This window comes from Gymnodraco acuticeps, unplaced genomic scaffold (assembly GCF_902827175.1).
Source record: "Gymnodraco acuticeps unplaced genomic scaffold, fGymAcu1.1, whole genome shotgun sequence".
Classification (NCBI taxonomy): Eukaryota; Metazoa; Chordata; class Actinopteri; order Perciformes; family Bathydraconidae; genus Gymnodraco; species Gymnodraco acuticeps.
Genome location: NW_022989867.1, coordinates 2,121,982 through 2,143,761, shown reverse-complemented (window position 1 = coordinate 2,143,761; position 21,780 = coordinate 2,121,982). Strand labels below are relative to the sequence as shown.

Genomic DNA, 21,780 nt, shown 5'->3' with positions numbered 1-21,780 from the left:
GCATAAAAACAAAGTGAGGCAAACACAGAGTATACTGAGCAGTCAATTCTCAATTAGCCAGGCTCAGTGCAGACCCAGGGGAGAGGTTGCTGTTACTGCTGCTCTGAGAGCAGAGGAAGAGGCAACATATTCCAGTATGATCCACCCCCAAGCATTACATCACAGCTAAAGCAACAGAAGGGTAAAGATAGAATAAGACATTACATACTTACATACTTAATAAGTAGTGTACATACAATAAATGAAAAAGACAGAAATATAGGATTGAAGTCCGACAAGATGGATCTGAGTGGAGCAGGCTGCTCTGGGACTCCAGTCTCATGACATGAATATTTGAAAGGGAGGAGCGGGTGAAAGGGGGGGGGGGGGGGGGGGGGGCTGATGCTGTAGAAGAGACTGCATCACTGGGTGGATATGGATGGGTGATATTTTTATGCTGCAGTCCCACCGGGGAACATAACCTCAGGAAGGAAGCTACTTCCCTGTGTGACCTCAGCACAGACTGGTCATGGTATACTCAACATGTCTTCCCCTCATTCTATGTATTTATTGGTTTTATCTTACAAGGCATGTGCAATTTTTCATATAGTTCTTTTTATACTGCCTTTTATGCAATATATTATTGTGCCTTTGGATACGTCACAGTGTTTCCCCTAGGTTTACTGCTTTGGGGGTGTTGTTGGGATATTATTACTTTTTAAATCCTCTGGAGCAGAGAGGAGCTGTGGATTAATGTTATTGATTAATGCATCAGTGTTTCTTAGGGTCAAAAACACTAAACTCATAACTTCAAATGCAAGTGTTTAGTTTATGTAATAAAAGAGCACATGTTCAATGTGAAAAGTGACAGTAGATATAGATTAGTTGCAATTTGGTGCTATAAATATGTATTATTGAAAAAACTAAAAAACATCTTAAATTTCTGGGGGGGCGCGGGGCTCCGTTGGCGGGGCGCAGCAATGGTCGGGAAACACGACGGGGGTCCCCGGCAATGGTAGGGGAAACACTGTGTCATTATTTAGGTGAAACGCAGTTACTTGTAGCAAAGTTCCCAAAGATAAACCTAAATGACCTTATATATTTAACTCTTGGACACCCTGAACTGTATTCAACACACTAATTATTCATGTGTGTTAATGGGGTTATAGTTGTATTAGCGATTCATAGCATGGCTTATAGAATTGATTTTGTTTATAATTTTGTAAAGGCAAAACTGATGATTATCATTAGGGATGCACAATTAAAAGAAATGTTGTCAAAATAAAAATGTGGACTAGCACAAACTTCAAATCGCAAAACGCACAATATTTTGTAAAGGCGAATATGTGTTTAAAATACCATCTCCAAAACATTTGTTTGGTACGGATCATTCTAATACATTGACAAGGTTGGGTTGTAACGGAATACATGTAACGGCGTTACGTAATCAGAATACAAAAATCAAGTAACTGTATTCAGCTCGCGTTACATTTGAAGAAACTAGTAACCTGATTACAGTTACTTTCGTAAACCTGAAGTGAATACATTTTGGATTACTTATTGGAATTATTGGTGGAAAGATTTCCTCACAACATTTAATATTCATTACTAAAGGTACAGCCGAATCATCACAGCGCACAAAAACTTTTACCGCCGCAGATGGACCAAAAAAGGGAGCGTTTGAAAAAAAAGGGGCGGGTCCGCTCAGTGAAACAATAACAACGAAACATGGAGGAACAAAAGTATGCGTTTAAGTCGTGTGTGTGTGTGTGTGTAGAGGTGTGTGTGGTTAAAACACATCAGCCACACCGCTCTTTAGCCTTTCTAATGATTCTGAAGGTAAACACAGTGAAGGCGGTGCGTGAAAGGCGGTGCGTGAAAGGCACTGCGCGGCGCGCTCCTCTTCTCAGAGGCTGAGTTAACCCTCCCGCTGCCTCCTGGTACTGCAGAGATTTCATGAAGTGAAGGAGGTTTTCCTTCTATAAAACAGCTGTGGGCAGCAGATACTGTGAGTGTCACGGACATGCATACATTAAGGCAGATTGGTGCACACACTCTCCTGTTTTGCCAATCCGGTGCTTAAACAAATATAGCTCTACACCCCTGGCCGAAATGTCCTTAAAATGAAGTCCGAGTTCAACATTTTAATTCATGTCCTGCCAACACTGGCAGGACAGAAGGCGACACGCCCGTTCTAAGCCGTGTCCCGTGTCCCTCACTCCTCACATCCCAAGCTGCATCCCCAAAAAGTGTATTATGTTGTTACATCGTTTCAGATGTTATGTTTCAGTTGTGCTCTTGATAAGCCATTAAAACAGTAAAAACATGTTCAGTTTCCTTTTGCTTTTTGTGTCTCCTGTTCACCAAAACATACCCATCTGGGATGGAAAAAGAAAGTAATCCAAAAGTGATCTAAAAGTAATCTGATTACGTAACTGTAACGGTATTCGGATTACTTTCAGAGCCATGTATTCAGTAATCAGTAACTGATTACATTTACAAAGTAACCCTCCCAACCCTGCACATTGATGATGAGAATGATTATGCAAATGTTCAATATCTCTAATATTGCAATTGCAATGTCAGTCAAATATTATTTTTTCAAACTGTGCAGCCGTTATAATCATAAGCCATCATTTATCATCATAAAGTCCATCCTCAAGGGTCGTGGGGGGTTGGAGCATGGATGTATAAAGAGAACTAGATAAAGTGTTGGAGGCGGGGCCCCGTTCATTTTTTTATGAAAGTTAATCAGTGGTGCATGAAACCAAAATGGCCTAGACCTTGAGAATACAAATACCTGAATCCTCTGGGTCTTGGGCCCACAGAGCAAGCACACTTGCGTTTTTGCTAAGCCTCCTATCAGCTCCATCACGACTGTCTCGGCTCAGTCCAATGAATGGAGAGGGAAAATAACTAGTATCATCTGATGTTTGTGCATTGGAAGCTTTTAGGACCTAATGATTTAAATAAGGCAGATTCAAGTGTTCATACTGGGTAGATCATATAGCTAACAAAAAAGTATCTGCTGATATACAGATATCTCTTTCCCAATGCAAGTCAATAGGAAAAAGTGTTTGGAGCCAAATGTCGTCCTGGACTAACAAGGAAGTTGAAGTACCACGGTTTGGCCTTTGATACATTTTGCCTGTCCAGCACACTTCCTGGGGGCTTGGGTTGGAGTGGATCCCACCTGCCAATGGCCTGTGGTCGCCAGTCAATCAAAAGGCTGCCAAATAGTGCCAGACCACCATTCATGCTCACATTCAAAGGTGATTCAATGTCACTGTGGCTTGTGTTAAGGTGTGTTAAGAAAGAAGTAACCTTACCACAATGTGTGGTAGCAGTAAAAAGGACCAAAGGTTTGTTTCATAGTGTTCTTGTCACTGACTGTATGTATGAGTCAGAGGAAGGTAAGAGACTCATTTTTAAATTGAATGACAAACACTGAGTCAGCCTAAAAGCTTTTATTTATCTGGACTGTGTTTGGGTTCTGTGGATTATGCTACATGACATACATCAGTTAAAGTGTGGTTTGATTTACCACTGTCCTGTTTTCTGGGAAAACAAAACACCAGTGAATCTTTTAGAAGCGATGAAGGCTCAAACTCCATGAATAATGTATCATTAATCTCTGAGAACTTTATAATATTGCTATTGTGGCTTTACAGTAAACTGAATTTATTCTTTAACTTGTAATGTTGATGTTCCTTTTATTCAGGATTATATTTAAACAACCTTTTCAATGTAAGATATTCTTTTTTTAGGATTGGAACACCCAATGCAGCAGTATCCTCCAGTGTACTCTTTCTGAATGTTACAAAGAAAAATATCTTTGATCTAACTTAGCATTCTACATTGATGTAATCACCTATCTACAGCTTATTAGACTCAGTACCTAGAGAATGTGTGTTTGCCAGTTTACCATCATCAAAATAGAGACCAACAATGTTCAGTTGAATGGTGGGCCAAAATCCAGGAGAAAATGAATCATCCAACCAGTTAGCTTTATTTATTTATTTTAAATCATACTTTTTCTTTGTGAAAAGGATAATGTGAATAGCCTGAAAGTGGCTGCATATTTCTGCATAAAGAAGAATGTCTCCACAGGGGCAGCAGCATCAGTGCTCTGTGTGAGTACACAGGATACATTCAGGAACAGTACTGCGTGTAGGACACACTGGATTTGGTAGCCCTTAAAGCCCAACACATGTTTTCAGTGTGTCCTTTAGCCGGTATTTAATTGACTTTGATTAGGAAATTCTGTTTAAGTCTGACAAATAAAAATCTTTCTCAGTAAAATAATCCCCCCCAAGCACAATTTGAAGCACCAGCTGCTCTCATTCATAGCACAAGTGTGCAACAAGACGTCATCCCTGTGTAACGTCCTCATGAAGGTTTGAATTTCTCAGTGGCCTGCAAAGTCCTCGTAAGTGATTTCAGCGGAAATATATTCTGAGTGGAACAGAAAGAAAACAGCGCTTTATTTCAATTTGGCAGCAGCACTTCATAATTAATATGTTATGAGCCAGAGTGGCATACACATATATTGGTTTGTTTACATATTGTTTTTAATCTGTTTTATTCTATATGATAATTTGTAGGCTTAAAGCTGAGGGAATTTCATTTTGTTTGCAATATGCTCAAGTCTAATGACAGGATGTATTGTTTATTGTTGTTACTTTTTAATAAAACATATCTACATGCTTTGATGTTGTCATTCTTTACATAGACTTCCTATTAATGTATAAAGCTCTATAATAAACACAGGTAATATTTTACCTGAATTTCTCCCGTCTGTCTGGGACATTGGAATGTTCCTGGACACTTTGACCTGCACCCATTTTTCCAACGGAAAAGCTGCGTAATCGTTGCAGCTAAGCAGTTAGGTAGTTCAACTAATTATTACCAACATTTGCACATGGCATTGCACATGTCACAGGTAAAACTTGTGTCCATTCAGTTAGAAAAAGCTTTATAAAAGCACACACACAAATGGTGCATTGTTAACAGCTACGGCTAATGGTGGATCAACACAATCCTGAAAAAATGCACAAATAATGCAAGGCAGAAAATTGCATTGCGTTATGTCAGAACAGGCTTTAGAGATGAGCTGAGATGTGATGAGTGGGTGTCAGTGGTGAGCATGTACCTGCAATAACTGTCGTCGGTGTCTCCTGGTCAGGCAGGCAGGTGTTTCCATGTGCTGACGAAGGCGGTGGGGATGAGTGAATAAGGCACAGTGGTGATGGAGTTCCAGTTATCTGACGTGGGGTCGTAACAGTCCAGCGTTTTACACCGCTGCGTCCCAAAATAACCTCCGACCACATAGAGCTTATTCCCTGAGGCCACGGCGTGGCAGCTCATCCGTTTGGACGTCATGTCGCCCACTCGAGTCCACTGAGTGGTTTCACAGTCAAAGCGATAGGCGGAGGCGGCGGTGAACTCAGTGTCCCCCCCCATGATGAAGATCTGGCTCCCCAAGACAGCAGCTGCCGTGTAGCGCCAGGGCTGAGGGCATTCAGCCGCTATGTTCCAGCGGTTACCCACAGGGTCATAGCATTGGACCTAGACGGAGAGTTTGAAAGTTTTCAGGTGCAACAATTATTTTACCACATTTTACGATGGAAACATATAAACAAGTAAATTAAAGTAAAACTCTCTCCTTCATATAGAGTGGTGTGGTGAAGATGTATTATTGTAGGCTGACCCAGAAGTTAGCTAGCAAGGGATCTCTCGAAAAAAAACTTGGAATTTTCTGTGACAAGCACACATTTATGATACTTACACGTTTTGTTCAGAAGGATAATCTCCACATATTTATAGCACTTTTATGATTTTGAAGCGTAAACGAAATCATCAGAAGTGAGAAGCTAAAGTTAGGCTAAGAACAACATCACGATCGCTTAGAAATGTGTCACCTACGCTAACCTAACAGCGGGTTTGTCGTGATAACGTTAAGTAGTTTCATTTTTGATAAAAACCACGATTTTTAGGACACATAGAAGTTCAAGCTTTTGTTAACCATAACAAAAGACCATATTTCAGTAGTTTAACCAAACACACGCTCAGAAAACCACTTTGAGACGAGGGAATCAGAAGTTGTAAAACTCATTTCCAGGTTTTAGGCCTTGTTTCTGCACCACTCTATTCAAGCTATAAGATTACAAAGTGAAAGTGGATAGGAGTTTATTAGTTAGTTTGAAACTGAATTATGGGATGTTAGGGGCTGCCTTGTAAGGAAGTTTAGGGAAGATACAAATACAATCCACCCACCTTGGAGGCCTTGTCTCTATGAATGGTGGTCCCCCCAAAAACAAAGAGTTTGAGTTTGGCACTGACCACAGCTGCGTTACTGACTCCATCTCTGAGAGGAGCCATCATAGTCCATTTATTAGTAAGAGGTTCATACCTCTCCACCTAGGAAAAAGTTAGTTAGACTTTCATGTTTGATTTCAAACACACAAACAGCTTAAAGGTGAATGAGTCCAAGTGGAGTCAAAGTCAAACTTCATAACAACCAGAAAACAGGCTGTTCTTTTGCACATGTATACATAATTACGTTTTTCTATTCATGAATATGCATAGTAGAAATTGTAAATTCTGATACCTGTTTTAGGGAGACAGATGGTGAGGCAGGGAAAACTCCTGCTATGGCTGTGTGACCTCCAACAACGTAGAGACTATTCTCCAGCTCAGCTGAGCCATGGCCAAACCTGGACAACAGAAGTCCCACATTATTTGCATGTATATTTTAGAGCAGTGGTTCTCAACCAAGGCTCTGAGCATCTCAATGGATACTTGGTCCCAAGGGGGCCTCCAGAAGATGGGTTTCTTTTGACTTCTCATTAACTATAGAATCGGGACCTAATGCGAGTAAGAGTGAATATTCTGATCGTATGTCTCACTCTCTTCCCAGCTATCTGCTCAACTGCTGTTACAACTATAGAACTTGGTCTTTATCATCAAAAACCCCAAACATATTTCCAGATTCAGGCCCCTAAAGCAAAATGATATCAAATGGTTTATAAGAATAATCAAGTGAGACTACACTCTTAAGACTTTTCTAGTAGACTTCTATACAATTCAATTTGACTACATGAATAGGCAGTATCATTTCTGACTTTATTGTACTATAAGTGACTCACCTGGCTATTAGCATGGGAGCTCCTTTGGACCACTCCTCATGGACAGTGTCGTAGATCCAGACGTCTTTAGAGACTCCGTTCTCTGAGCCTCGGCCACCTGTGACGTAGACCTTACAGCCGATAGCACACGCACTGAACTCCTTCCTGGGGCTGGGGAGGTCTGCTTTGGGTATGATCTCCTTGGCTTTATGGTCAACCTAAAAATGGTCCACAGTAGTAGATATTACATTAGACATGTCATGCTTTTCCGGTTATTAGCCGTCCCCTTGTGTGTTGTGAAGGTTTTTCTGCATGTAAACGGTCTGCAGAGTCACAAACCCTCAAAGTACACCCTGTAGCGAATAAAACTCTAACACAGAAAAGACCTGTCTGTGCTGCCCCAGAACGCCTCGTTGGACATTTCTCTTTTTCCAGTGTTTGCTTCCTGAGTACAGTGACGTGTGAACACCCAAATCAACAACAAATGACCGGATTGGCCCAAATGCACCAATCCACGGAGCAGACCCATTCTCACAGCGTTATACACCTTTTTCTTACTCAATATCAAGCCACACTTATTGTTTTTACTTCGGCTGTGAGTGTGTGTGTGCTCTGGATGAGTTTCGCTGTATCGCCGACCCGGAACACTGTCCGCTCCTCGCAGCAGCGAGCCTCGCAACGTCCCGATCATTCAGAGCACAGTGCGCTCATAGGGAGGGGGGGGGGCAGGAGCTCCAACAAGCCTTTAGGACAGAGAGTGAATACACATACTATACAGAGATGCTGGATGAGAAACCAATGTGAGTTTGGAAAATTGCACATTATAAATCTATTCTAGTAGACCTCAACAATGGAATTATGATCAGTAGAAATGGCCATGACATGGGACCTTTAAATGTGTTAATGGAATATTAGTTACAACAAATTTAAGTCATACTTAAAAAACCAAAAAATGGGAATAAAACGGACAAAGAAAAAGAGATGTATATAATTTTGACTGGATGAGATTGTGATAGTCTCTATTTAGAACATTTGTTATGCTTATCGTCTATTTTCCTCTAAATGGGAATAGAATTTACTACATTTGTTGCCGCTGCTTTTAATAGATATAATCATATCTCACACTACACAGTAACTTGTATTCATGTACCTGTGTTATTCATGTTTTATTATCTTTGCTTTTAAATAAGTGTTTTAAAATGCCATTTTATAATAATGTCTTTCATAATAATGTCTTTCATTTTTGTAAAGCACTTTGAATTGCCTTGTGTTGAAAGGTGCTATATAAATAAATTTGCCTTGCCTAAATTGACATAATGTTGCATTTAAGAAGCCTAAGAATAAAGATTGAGACCATAGAATCATAAGGAAAATGTTTACAGTGGTTATAAATCAAATGAAAAATCCTTCATTCATTTGATTCATAGACTTCAGATTTCATTTTGTGGTGACCCTGCTGGATATTAAAGTTAATACAGGTTTAAGGCACTTTCACACCAGCTTCTCTTTTCAGGTTTTCAGGTAGGATTCAGTGTCTTGCTAAAGAGCACTAACAGGTGGACAGGAAGTCACTGGAATCAAATTGGCCACCTGTCCATTAATGGCCAACTGAAGTTATGTTTACATGGTATGCATCTTACACCACCCCCCCCACACATCACGTTTACACTGGTAGTGAACGGGTCTTTAATAGGATTAAGGCACTATATGTTATACAAGCAGTATGGCATGTGTTTCTGCTAATCTTCTATAATGGTACATTGTGAGATCCTAGTTAGGCTGCTGTATGTTATCTGACAACCCTATCCTTCATATAATAACACATACTGTATAAGGATAGTGTGTGTCTTTCACCTGGTAGATCTTGTCACACATGAAGGTCTGGCCTCCCAGGATCAGCAGTGTATGTCCTGCCTTGCGTGGGCGAGCACATGGACTTGTCACTATCCCGTCATTCTGAAGGATTTTTTTCTTGCACTGCATTGCCTCTTCTACTATTGACCTACAGAAGAGAGTTAAAGCAAGAGCTCAGAAAACACACTTGTCACATACAGTATATCTTTACCAAAAGCGTGGCTTAATTCTCTTTCTACAGCTACAGAGAAGACGGGCAGCTCTTACCTGCTCTTCTTGTCAGCCATCACCAGCTCTTCACATGCCACAGCCTCCAGCAGACACTCGGACGGCAGCAGAGCCAGCCTGATGCCTCTCAGCAGCTCCGGTAGATGGTGACGCCGACCCTCCAAGTCATATCGAACCCAGCGCAGGACAGAGTTAAACACAACCTGCCACAAGTCAAAACAATAATTCAATACTTGAAAAAAAAAAAGCGGTGGTGTGGCACCATCCTTTGCTACAACGATCAGACAACTTTGAAACACAAAAAAGGGACACAATAACAAGCTTCCAAGAAAAAAGGCTCCTTCAGCAAAATGGGATTTTTCATTGCATTTTGGATTATAGCAAAATGTTGCTTCATCTATGTGCAGGGTATATGCAGGAATCCTGAAGTCAAATGTAATACCTTTTAAGACCTTTTTTAAGACCCTTTCCATACATTTTAAGACCTCATCGCCACTTTGAGTTTTAACACCATTTGGACGCAAACTTGCATTTCCCCATAACGATGTTGTTTAACAACCGGTGTAAACGGAGCTTCGCACGCTATCAAGCAGTGAGCGTGCGATGTCCTGTTCAGATGACATCAAACCCAACGGGATGCCATAAATAAACTACACAGAATCACACTACACACCTACGCAATGATTACATTCAGGCACACTGTAGAATACAACCTCTTTGACAAACTTATTGAAAGCAAGCTACAAAATGTAATACCTTGGAAAATGCCGTTTAATACTTTTTAATAGCCTTAATCTTCGCTAAATTGATTTATCAACTTTAAATACTTTTTAAGACCCCGCGGACACCCTGATGTGTTACTTACAAGTTCTACAGGAAAATCTCTACATACACTGAACAAAAATATAAATGCAACACTTTTGTTTTTGCTCCCATTTTTCATGAGATGAACTCAAAGATCTAAAACATTTTCTATATACACAAAATAACCATTTCTCTCAAATATTGTTCACAAATCTGAAAAAATCTGTGATAGTGAGCACTTCTCCTTTGCCGAGATAATCCATCCCACCTCACAGGTGTGGCATATCAAGATGCTGATTAGACAGCATGATTATTGCACAGGTGTGCCTTAGGCTGGCCACAATAAAAGGCCACTCTGAAATGTTCAGTTTTATCACACAGCACAATGCCACAGATGTCGCAAGTTTTGAGGGAGCGTGCAATTGGCATGCTGACAGCAGGAATGTCCACCAGAGCTGTTGCCCGTGAATTGAATGTTCATTTCTCTACCATAAGCCGTCTCCAAAGCCGTTTCAGAGAATTTGGCAGTACATCCAACCGGCCTCACAACCGCAGACCACGTGTAACCACACCAGCTCAGGACCTCCACATCCAGCATGTTCACCTCCAAGATCGTCTGAGACCAGCCACTCGGACAGCTGCTGAAACAATCGGTTTGCATAACCAAAGAATTTCTGCACAAACTGTCAGAAACCGTCTCAGGGAAGCTCATCTGCATGCTCGTCGTCCTCATCGGGGTCTCGACCTGACTCCGGTTCGTCGTCGTAACCGACTTGAGTGGGCAAGTGCTCACATTCGATGGCGTCTGGCACGTTGGAGAGGTGTTCTCTTCACGGATGAATCCCGGTTTTCACTGTTCAGGGCAGACGGCAGAGCGTGTGTGGCGTCGTGTGGGTGAGCGGTTTTCTGATGTCAATGTTGTGAATCGAGTGGCCCATGGTGGTGGTGGGGTTTTGGTATGGGCAGGCGTATGTTATGGACGACGAACACAGGTGCATTTTATTGATGGCATTGTGAATGCACAGAGATACTGTGACGAGATCCTGAGGCCCATTGTTGTGCCATTCATCCACGACCATCACCTCATGTTGCAGCATGATAATGCACAGCCCCATGTTGCAAGCATGATAATGCACAGCCCCATGTACACAATTCTAGGAGGCTGAAAACATCCCAGTTCTTGCATGGCCAGCATACTAACCGGACATGTCACCCATTGAGCATGTTTGGGATGCTCTGGATCGGCGTATACGACAGCGTGTTCCAGTTCCTGCCAATATCCAGCAACTTCGCACAGCCATTGAAGAGGAGTGGACCAACATTCCACAGGCCACAATCAACAACCTGATCAACTCTATGCGAAGGAGATGTGTTGCACTGCGTGAGGCAAATGGTGGTCACACCAGATACTGACTGGTTTTCGGACCCCCCCCAGACCCCCCCAATAAAGCAAAACTGCACGTTTCAGAGTGGCCTTTTATTGTGGCCAGCCTAAGGCACACCTGTGCAATAATCATGCTGTCTAATCAGCATCTTGATATGCCACACCTGTGAGGTGGGATGGATTATCTCGGCAAAGGAGAAGTGCTCACTATCACAGATCTTTTCAGATTTGTGAACAATATTTGAGAGAAATGGTTATTTTGTGTATATAGAAAATGTTTTAGATCTTTGAGTTCATCTCATGAAAAATGGGAGCAAAAACAAAAGTGTTGCATTTATATTTTTGTTCAGTGTATGAACACCACTTTTATAATTCTTGAAGAGTTGCAAGTGCCAGAAATCAATAGCTACTATTATAAACTGACTACATTACGGCTAAGCTAAAGGTGGCTAATGTTCGGCGTAATGACGTTTAGTAATCCCATTTACTCACTTGTTAGCAAATATTTACTGACCTGTTTATGTTGTATAACAAAACTTGAAAATCTATGAAATGTGTGTTAACCACAGAATAGATTTCAGGCATCTAAGCAAAAACGCATTCAAAAAACCATTGACGTTCAAAAAGACTAACCCATTTCCAGGTTCCTGCACCACTCTTAGGCAACAATTGTAAGATTGTTACGGACTACAATAGAGCACAACAATTGAGAAAAAGACAAAAAAAATGATGGGAAAGAAAGAAGTCAACAGGAAATAAAAGAGAGGATCACTCACCTGTTCATCTTCTATTTCCAGCTCATCGCTCAGAATCAGCTCCAGCAGCTTATCTTTCGACAGACTGTAGAAGTCCTCTGATTCTCTTACCTAAAGCAGACAAATACTCTGATTACATTCAATTTGTTAATATATATATACTGTATGTATTATAATATCGGAAGTATCTACAGTTACTCATTTTCAGCTGCTAATCGAGTGATGAAATGGAAATGGAGTTTAAGGTAGGACCACTCAGCAGATTTCATTTTGTCTTGGTTCTACAAATATAGCTGCAAGTGGCATTTGCAGATTCAAACCCTTCCTCTGTGAAAAGAACGAAGCAGCTCGATTACCAAAAGCAAAGTCACCATCAAGTCTCTTTAGTGGGTTTAATCCCGTCTAAAGAGAGTGAGAACAATCCCGCACTTGTTTCAGCATTACAATGTAGGCAGCATTTCCAATATTGAGCATTTAAAGCTAAAGGCTGTGCATGTATGTAAACAAAGCATGGTGTACAGACTCTGCTATTATCAGCAGTCACTGCTCAGCTCATCTGGAATATACTTTTATTAAATGCAGACCCTTCTATCAACCCAGAGAGTTCATAGCAATCCTAGTAATAGCCGTATATGTAGCCCCGGATGCTAATGCTAAAATTGCAATGAAAGAACTGCACACAGCCATTAGCCAACAACAAACTGCACACCCTGAGGCAGCTTTCATTGTTGCGGGTGATTTCAATCACTCCAGTTTGAAGACTGTACTCCCCAAATTCCGACAACATGTCTCCTGCCCCATGAGAGGCAACAAAACATTGGATCATGTTTACACCAACATGGCCAATGCATACAATGCCATTCCCCTCCCCACCTCTCACTGTTCTTTTACCCCACATACACACCACTCATCAAACGTGTGAAACCCACAGTGAGGACTGTCAAGGTATGGCCTGAGGAGGCAGACTCTATGCTACAGGACAAGTTTCAACATACAGCCTGGAGTATGTTTGCCACCCAGGCCACCTTGGATTCCCATACAGACATTGACCACTACGCCTCCTCCGTACTGGACTACATCAGCACTACCATCAACAGTGTCACCACTCTGAAGCAGATAGCAACGTACCCAAACCAGAAGCCGTGGATGAATAAAGAAGTTCGCCAACTACTGAAAGCACGAAACATCGCCTTCAGATCAGGTGACGAACGGGCTTACAGTTTATCCAGGGCTCACCTAAAGAAGGGCATTAGGAAGGCCAAGCACTGCTACAAACTGAGGATTGAGGAGCACTTCAATAACTCCGACCCCCGAAGAATGTGGCAGGGCATTCAGGCCATCACTGACTACAAACCCACCACCCCCTCTCTCCCGTCAAACAACGTCTCCTTCCTCAACGAGCTGAATGATTTCTATGCTCGCTTCGACAGGGACAACCAGGAGACAGCCACTAAGGCTGTTCCCCCTGCAGACCACCAGCCTCTCACACTCTCACCTTCTGACGTCTTCACCACACTGAGCAGGATTAATGCACGCAAGGCTGCTGGACCCGATGGCATCCCAGGCCGCGTTCTCAGAGCCTGTGCTGGGCAACTGACTGAGGTCATGACGGACATTTTCAACCTGTCCCTGGCCCAAACTCTTGTCCCCACGTGCTTTAAAACCACCGCCATAGTGCCAGTGCCCAAACACTCTGCTGCAGCAGGCCTGAATGACTTCCGTCCCGTTGCACTTACACCCATTCTCATGAAGTGCTTCGAGAAGTTGGTCCTAGCACAGCTTAAATCCCACCTATCACTGACACTGGACCCCCATCAATTTGCATACCGGACTAATAGGAGCACGGAAGATGCTGTTTCCTTAACACTTCACACCGTCCTCTCACATCTGGAAAAAAACAACTCCTATGCAAGACTGCTGTTCATCGACTTCAGTTCAGCCTTCAACACCGTCATCCCCTCCAAACTAATCACAAAACTCAACGACCTGGGCATCAACGCTCCCCTCTGTAATTGGATTTTAGACTTTCTAACCAACAGACCCCAGCATGTCAGGTTGGATAATCTCTCTTCCATGACCCTCAGTCTAAATACCAGTGTCCCACAAGGCTGCGTGCTGAGCCCCCTCCTCTACTCCATCTTCACCCACGACTGTACCCCTGTACATGGTTCAAACACCATCATCAAGTATGCAGACGATACAACGGTGATCGGCCTCATCCACAACAACGATGAGACGGCCTACAGGGAGGAGGTTCAGCATCTGACTGAGTGGTGTGCTGACAATAACCTGGCCCTTAACACAACAAAAACAAAAGAACTCATTGTGGACTTCAGGAGATCAAAAGGCAACACACACACACTCCCATCCACATAAATGGAACGGCGGTGGAGCGTGTGTCTAGCTTCAAGTTCCTGGGGGTCCACATATCCGATGACCTCTCATGGTCCAACAATACCACCAGCATAGTAAAGAAGGCTCACCAGTGTCTCTTCTTCCTGAGGAGACTAAAGAAAGATCACCTCTCTCCTCAGATTCTGGTGAACTTCTATCGCTGCACCATTGAGAGTATCCTGACCAGCTGTATCACAGCCTGGTATGGGAACTGCACAATGCTCAATAGGAAGGCATTGCAGAGGGTGACGAAAATCGCCCACGCATAATCGGTGTCCCACTCCCTACCATCGAGGACATCCAGGGGATACGGTGTTTGCAGATGGCGCACAACATCTTCAAAGACACCTCTCATCCTGCAAACTATCTGTTTGTCCTCCTACCCTCGGGGAGGCGCCTCAGGAACCTCCGGTCCAAGACCAGCAGGTTCAGGGTCAGCTTCTTCCCCAGGGCTGTTACCCTGCTGAACTCTGCCCGCTGATAGACTCAAGCCCATACCCACCACCCACCTGTTTATATATTTTACTGTCAATACCGTTTACACTGTATATATTCATCTGTTTATAGCCTATTTATAATTATTCTATTAATACAAATTCCATGTATAATTATTCTCATTATGTAGACTCCTGCACTGCTATTTTGCACTTCTGGTCAGATGCCTAAACTTATATTTCGTCACTAGTACATGTACTATGTAATGACAATAAAGTTGAATCTGAATCTGAATCTAAATAAAGGATTGCTCAAGGCAACTTTCGACTACTTGCTGCTAAGACCCCACTATGTGAAGAGTTTTGAGTAGATTTCGCCCATTTTTTTAACAATCTTGCTCATTTGTAACAGATAATTGTCTATATCTAACGGCCCGTCCACACAGCGGCGTGCGTTGACGCTTCACCATTCACTTTGAATGGGGTGACGTCACTTTTCGCCGAACTGCATTGTGGGAAGCGACGCGGAGCGTTGCTGGCGTGGCTCGCTGCAAAAGTTGAGCAATGTTCAACTTTTGACGCCTCGGCAGAAGCGTCAGCCTATCAAATCATATGCCAGTACAAGCTCTAGCCAATCAAACCGCTGCTTGTGTGTCAGGGGCGGGAGATTCATGTGATTGGTTGTTGGTCGAGTTTCAGACACGCCCGCCGGCAAGCTTCAACGCACGTGTGTGGACGGGCCGTTAGTCCTGCATGATTGGAATAAAATGTCAGTGTTTCCACTTACACAGCGTCCACACGGCGGCGTGCGTTGAAGCTTGCCAGCGGGCGTGTTTGAATCTCCCGCCCCGAACACACAAGCACGCGGTTTGATTGGCTAGAGCTTGTACTGGACGATTGATTTGATTGGATCGAAGCTTCAAAAGTTGAACATTGCTCAACTTTTGAAGCGAGCAAAGCGAAGCTAAAGCTCCCACAATGCAGTTCGGCGAAGTGTGACGTCACCCCATTCAAAGTGAATGGGCAGAAGCGTTGAAGCTTCAACGCACGCCCCCGTGCAAAGCACCATGAGTGACACTGAACAAGCCACAACAGGTGAATGTATTTGCCTGTATTTGGCCGTTATGGTACCAAGTTCTCTAGCTTGTTCCAGCTCACAGCAAATTCAGGGAAGGAATACAAAAATAAAAACAATTCATAGGCCACACCCACATGCACCAATTATTATTGCACTTCCTGCCCCCAGTTCCCCTGCATCAAATTTGGTGAAACGCAGTTAAAGAAAATGTGGGGCACCCATTTGTGGCGCCACGTATGAATCGGGCTCAAAAGACAATTTTGAAGTTCTATTCCCTGAAAACTGATTAAAATATCTACCAAATTTGAGGTCACATGATTTGATAAATGGCTGTTGATTCATGGGCAATTTTGTTTGCAAAGTTATTTATATGCATCTCGGTTTCACAATAGTTTCCGAACCCGAATAACATCAGTCAAGTGAACTACAGATAATATTTAAAGAGCTGAGGATGTTGCCAACTCGTACTCAGCGTATTTTTCTTGTGATGATGAGGTCATGCTTGAGATCACAGATGTATCAATCCAATCAATTCCAATCCCAGTCAATTTACTAAATGGAAAAGCACAGTCATCTGCCAATTTCCTTTTAGTTAACTGTATGGTATCAAGAGCATTATAAGGCTCAGAAATATGGCAGAGTATATATGTCAACATTTGGGCTGATAAATGCTTTCAGATCTTATGGCTGACACTGACAACACCAGGTTAGTGCGAGAAAAATCCTCATCATCCTTACGGTCTCATAGTGTAATAGACACATCCTCCACGACAGCTCGTACAGTCTTTTACACTGATGAGCGTCCGATAGCAGCATCATCCCCAGGCAGTTTGAAGAATGAAGGTTTTTTTCTAAAAACTCTGCTGCTGCGTCTCGAATGTCATGAAACTGCAACATGTCGCCCGCCTCTAACAATGACTCAGCGTTCTCCTCGTTTATGATGACTCGAGAAGAATAAGCGAAGTCCAGCAGGAGCTCCAAGACCTGGAAAAGTGGAGGATTAAAATTAAACGCTGACATTTTGTAGAGTTTGTACAAGGAATTTTCTGACCACATTACATAGCCAAGTTACTCAAATATTTTCCAAGCAAGAAACCATATAAGATGTAGACACAAAAAAACATAGGGCTGTGAAGGATGAAGAGAAAACTAAAACTGTATCTTCTGTAGTTCCTTGGCTGTTATGTTCTGAGAGACAAAAAAATAAATTGAATGACTCAGCGGATCAATACTGTAGGAACAGGTGCTGTGGGAAACAAAAACGTTTAAAAAAGTTCTGATTTTTTTCACCCTTCAAATGTCAATACCTTCCTTGAAAAAATTCCAAACAAAAAAAATTCCAAACACTAAGTTTTTAGTGGCGTGATCGCGGCCTTAGGGTAAACGCAACATGCTGTTTTATGTAAGATTGAGGTCATTTGTTATGTGCCTTTCTTCATATCATAAAACCTCTTTCTTCCCATCTTTTTTTAACACTAGAACCGCCAGGGGTCGCTGTATACCTAAAACCGCCAACGGGTAAAATGTACCCGCTATTAGAATGCATTGATTTTCAAGGTACAATGTTCTTTTGATTAACACACTAGAACACAGGGTTAAGAGTGAGTTTTGATCGCAGTGATGAAACATATACCAATAGAATCTGTGGACTCTCAGCTTTCATCTGATATCTAGTTCGTGCAGTAGTATAAAAGATCGCTACCGTGAGTTATGTGCAAAGTGTCTCTATCTCACTCTCCATCCATCTATATCTATCTATCTCTCTCTCTATCTATCTATCTATCCCTCTCTCTATAAGGAACCGCAGTAAACAACAGCCGTTGCTATAGCAACACGTCATGTTTATCTTTTGGCGCGAGATCAATAGCGCAGAAATCACTGCATCTTCTATGAGGTAAATATTACCCGCTGGCGCTGATGGGTATAAATGGCATTTTTTGGGCCATTTTTTCAATCTTACTTCATATTGACAATTTTTAACAACAGAGGGTGCTACATAACACACTTTCAGGAAAAGTCACGGACTGGGAGACATGAATATTTTATTGAAAAAAAGTTACATACAATCAAGAAACAGCTGCGGGTAAAATTTACCCGTTGGCGGTTCTAGTGTTAAACGTCTGTATAGGAATGAGTCCTAAAACCCGAACATGTGCCAGTTCTGATTCCCTCGTTTCGAAGGTTTTTTAAAAACGTGTTTTTAGTTAAAGGCCTGAAATAAGGTCTGGGAGATTTTCAAGGTTTATTCTACGACGTGGTCAATAATAAGTGACTAAATGGGTATACTAAACGTCATCCCGGCAAACATTAGGCGCCTTAAAGTAAGCTTTGAAGTCATGCCACTGTGTTGTAGTTTGTTTATAGCAACGTTAGCTTTTTACCTCTGGCAACTGCATTCATGCTTCAAAAATCATAAAAGCACTGTTAATATGTAGAGATTATCCTGCTGAACAAAAGGTTTGAATATCATAAACGTGTTTGTCACATTTTTTATTTCATATTTTAAAATCCAATGGAAAAATCTCATTGCTTTTTATTGAAGGAGCCCGCTGTGATGCTAACTTCCGAATACTTCATCACTGCACCACTCTATTAAAAAAGCCATCAAACAAATTCAACAGCACAGTGATTGTCGATCCATTAAGAAATCTATAAACTGTGAAAAGTGGACATTGAGTTCAGATTGTTCACAAGTAGTGGTTGGATGGAGGATTATTTGATGAATGCTTTCATCTAAAGAGCTTTCGAAAGAAGCTTTAAAGTTCTAAAGGAAAAATAGTGTAGATTTATCCTCTGTAACAGCGGTCGTACCTCAGGGTGTATGCTGTCTCTGAAGTTGACGTCACTGTCCAAACTCTCTCGTAGTCCTCCGCTGAACATGGCCTCAAAGTAACGACTGCATGCTGCCAAGACAGCTCTGCAGGAAACAAACCATTTTGTCAGTGAATAAAAATGGCACGGTCCTGCTCCGGAGGTCATATAAAAAACAAAAAAAGAACAAAGGAATGTGGAAAAGTATGTAGTGTATGTTACTCTCTGCTGTGGTGGCTGGGTCTACTAAATGATGTATATAGTGAATTTCACAAATGTTTACCTGTGGCATGGGAAAGAGCGGTCCCCGGCCCACAGAATGACATCAGTGAACAGGCACTGTTTCCTCAAGGTGTTCAGGTGGGTCAGCACACTGTCGGGATGGGAAGGCTTGTGGAACAGCGAGATGTTCATGGAGCCCGTGCTAGTGCGGGACTTGCGATTCTCATGAACGGTCACCGACATGGTGGCCTCGTTTGGCACCTGCAGGGAGTCACTGGGCACGACCTCTCCTACTGTCCAATGGCAAGAACAGAAAAGGGGAAATAAGTCAAGTTGTAGTTCAGCAGCACATAAACTGTATCCATGCATGCATTTTCTTCTGAGTCTCAGCAAGCACATTCATTTGCATAACTAAACCTGGAAATGAGAAGGACGTTATCCCAGCTTATTACACAGCTTAGTTTAATACAATTCCGATTGGTCGATTTGGACACAGGAAACTAAGGATGCTTTGATCAAGAGAACATTCATATCATATCATATCAAGTTAAGAAGTTAATTGTAGGTAAAGAAAAAAAGTTTTCCTCCATAAGGAAACATCATGGAATACTTAAGTTTTATATTTGCGATGAGCAGGACACTTCTGATTATGATGGCTGAACTGTCCCCGGTAAAAGAAAAAGAAAACAGACTAATTGCATCGGGGACCCTGCTCGTCCTGTCTGGGTTCTTTTCTCATTAAGGAGCGGCTCGCTGCACATCATCCATTACATAACGGAACAAAGAAAGACAGGAATAAGAGACTGAGCTGTGAGACTAAAGGCTACTCCTGGGTAAGAGACAACCTGAAATCTAAACCCATCTCACTCTGTTCTATGTTACTTTGGTTCATTCTGCTTCATCTTCCTTCTTTTGAACCGTTCCCTTCATCTTTATTTATTTTGTCTTCTGGGTAACATCTTCTAATTGCCTTTCATCTCAGATTCCATTGTTATTTTACTCGTATCTGCTTTCCCCAGGAGAGCCAGGGAGCGCACAGCCACCCGTCTTTAATGATAAGCTCTGAGGTGTCTGAAGCTACGCCTCCGCTGTTATCTGCTGCAATATTGTTAATTGTTTAACAAATGTCTCCATACCCGATATAACTAATTGAATTGCATTTTTAGGCAGCAAACTTTTACATTGGAAGAGCTTTGGAGGCTATGACTCTTCCTCTCATCCATGCTGGCCCAAGGAGACAAAGGAGGATTCATTTCAGTGTATACTGACATGAGCATGTGAGTGTGATAGACCTAAATAAATACAATTCAATAATACATGCAATACATGCTTCCCTAATTAATTTAATACCAATATTTAAATCAGGTTTTTATTTATTTATTATAACCCAAAATGGGTAGTACCTATTTAAGCCTTTGGGGTATAGGTTTGTGTGTAAATGGTCTGCAAAGGCTAACATCCCTGTGTTCCCTCCAGAGGGAGTTTCTCTCCTCTCAACAGTTACAAAGTTTCCCATTTAGAAGACAATTAGAAAATCTAATTTTACAACAAAGGGACGAATAGACAAATATAAGCCAACAAGCTTCTCCTCACATCAATGGTAAATAAACTCGAGGATGTTATTTGTATTTATTGTCAGATGAATTAATGTAGACTAACGACAAACCACTCTACAAGAAATGCTGTTTCAGCAGCCTCAGCTTTGTGTGTGTGTGTGTGTGTGTGTGTGTGTGTGTGTGTGTGTGTGTGTGTGTGTGTGTGTGTGTGTGTGTGTGTGTGTGTGTGTGTGTGTGTGTGTGTGTGTGTGTGTGTGTGTGTGTGTGTGTGCATCCATCTAAATGTGCTGACATGCAGTTTCCGACCCGAGCCACAATAGATCAGTCATGAGGTGAGTGGTGTTCCACAGATCACAATAGAGGCTAGACAGCAGGCTCTATGTGGCTGCATGGTGTTCAATGAACAAAAGAGGAGCACATACATACAGTTAACAGTCACAACCACACATCATAGTAGATGTCACAGTGTGAGGCCGACGACACAACGCTGAGCTTGGATGTCTGAGATTTCACGTGTGATTACTGTAAGTTTAATGACTACAATACATCTAAGAGCACAAAACAATTGAAGTGTTAATACATTTGAAAGTCAAATGTTGAGTGCACAGCTTTATGCAGGAGGGAGGATAGCATCGTATCACATGATGATTAAGGAATGAACGAGGAACTGTGTAGCTCAATTAGAGTCTGCAACAAGGATTCTCACACTCCTAACGATTAAAGCTGCAAAGTAAATACCCTGAACTCTCAGTCTGAGAGTAATGGGTCATCGATTCAATATGACCTGGAAGATAAGAGCAAATCCTGTTAGATCCTTCTAAGTGCTTTCAAAATGACAGTAAGGACAGGGCCATTGTTTAATCCTCTGGTTACAAAAAAGAGCATAATGAACGGTCTCCATCACCAATTACTGAAAAACAAAGATGCTGCTCAATGGGTCTCGAAGGATTTCAATGCCAAGGACCAATAGGAGAAATGTTGGTCAAATATTATCTGTTTATTATTTGGTTTGAAAATGAGGGAAAGGCTACATTTAAGAATGAGATCATCAATGCCTATGATTTCTGTTTTGTTGAAAAGTAGATAGATGTCAATAGAGGTGTGCATAACGCAAACAAACATATATATACAGTATATATATATATATATATATA

The 21,780-nt window shown here is 41.9% G+C and overlaps 1 protein-coding gene across 12 annotated transcripts in view; it reads right to left on the bottom strand.

Moving 5' to 3' along the window:
* Positions 1–21,780, bottom strand: part of LOC117532867 (kelch-like protein 25) — a 56,581-nt gene that overhangs the window by 17,111 nt on the left and 17,690 nt on the right. For 10 of the 12 annotated variants that reach the window (XR_004566940.1, XR_004566941.1, XR_004566947.1 and 7 more), the window contains 10 exons: positions 19,132–19,363; positions 18,849–18,954; positions 16,776–17,021; positions 12,153–12,242; positions 9,228–9,391; positions 8,961–9,108; positions 7,128–7,324; positions 6,590–6,695; positions 6,256–6,399; positions 5,132–5,547 (listed from right to left, as the gene is read on the bottom strand). Coding sequence is in view for 5 of the 12 variants with exons in the window: in XM_034196441.1 (XP_034052332.1) it covers positions 5,161–5,547; positions 6,256–6,399; positions 6,590–6,695; positions 7,128–7,324; positions 8,961–9,108; positions 9,228–9,391; positions 12,153–12,242; positions 16,776–17,021; positions 18,849–18,954; positions 19,132–19,363 (1,820 nt within the window). In the remaining 7 variants the exon portion in view is untranslated. Of the gene's footprint in view, positions 1–4,033; positions 4,435–5,131; positions 5,548–6,255; positions 6,400–6,589; positions 6,696–7,127; positions 7,325–8,960; positions 9,109–9,227; positions 9,392–12,152; positions 12,243–16,775; positions 17,022–18,848; positions 18,955–19,131; positions 19,364–21,780 lie in introns of those variants that run through there. The other 2 variants (XM_034196471.1, XM_034196493.1) reach the window with 2 other exon arrangements.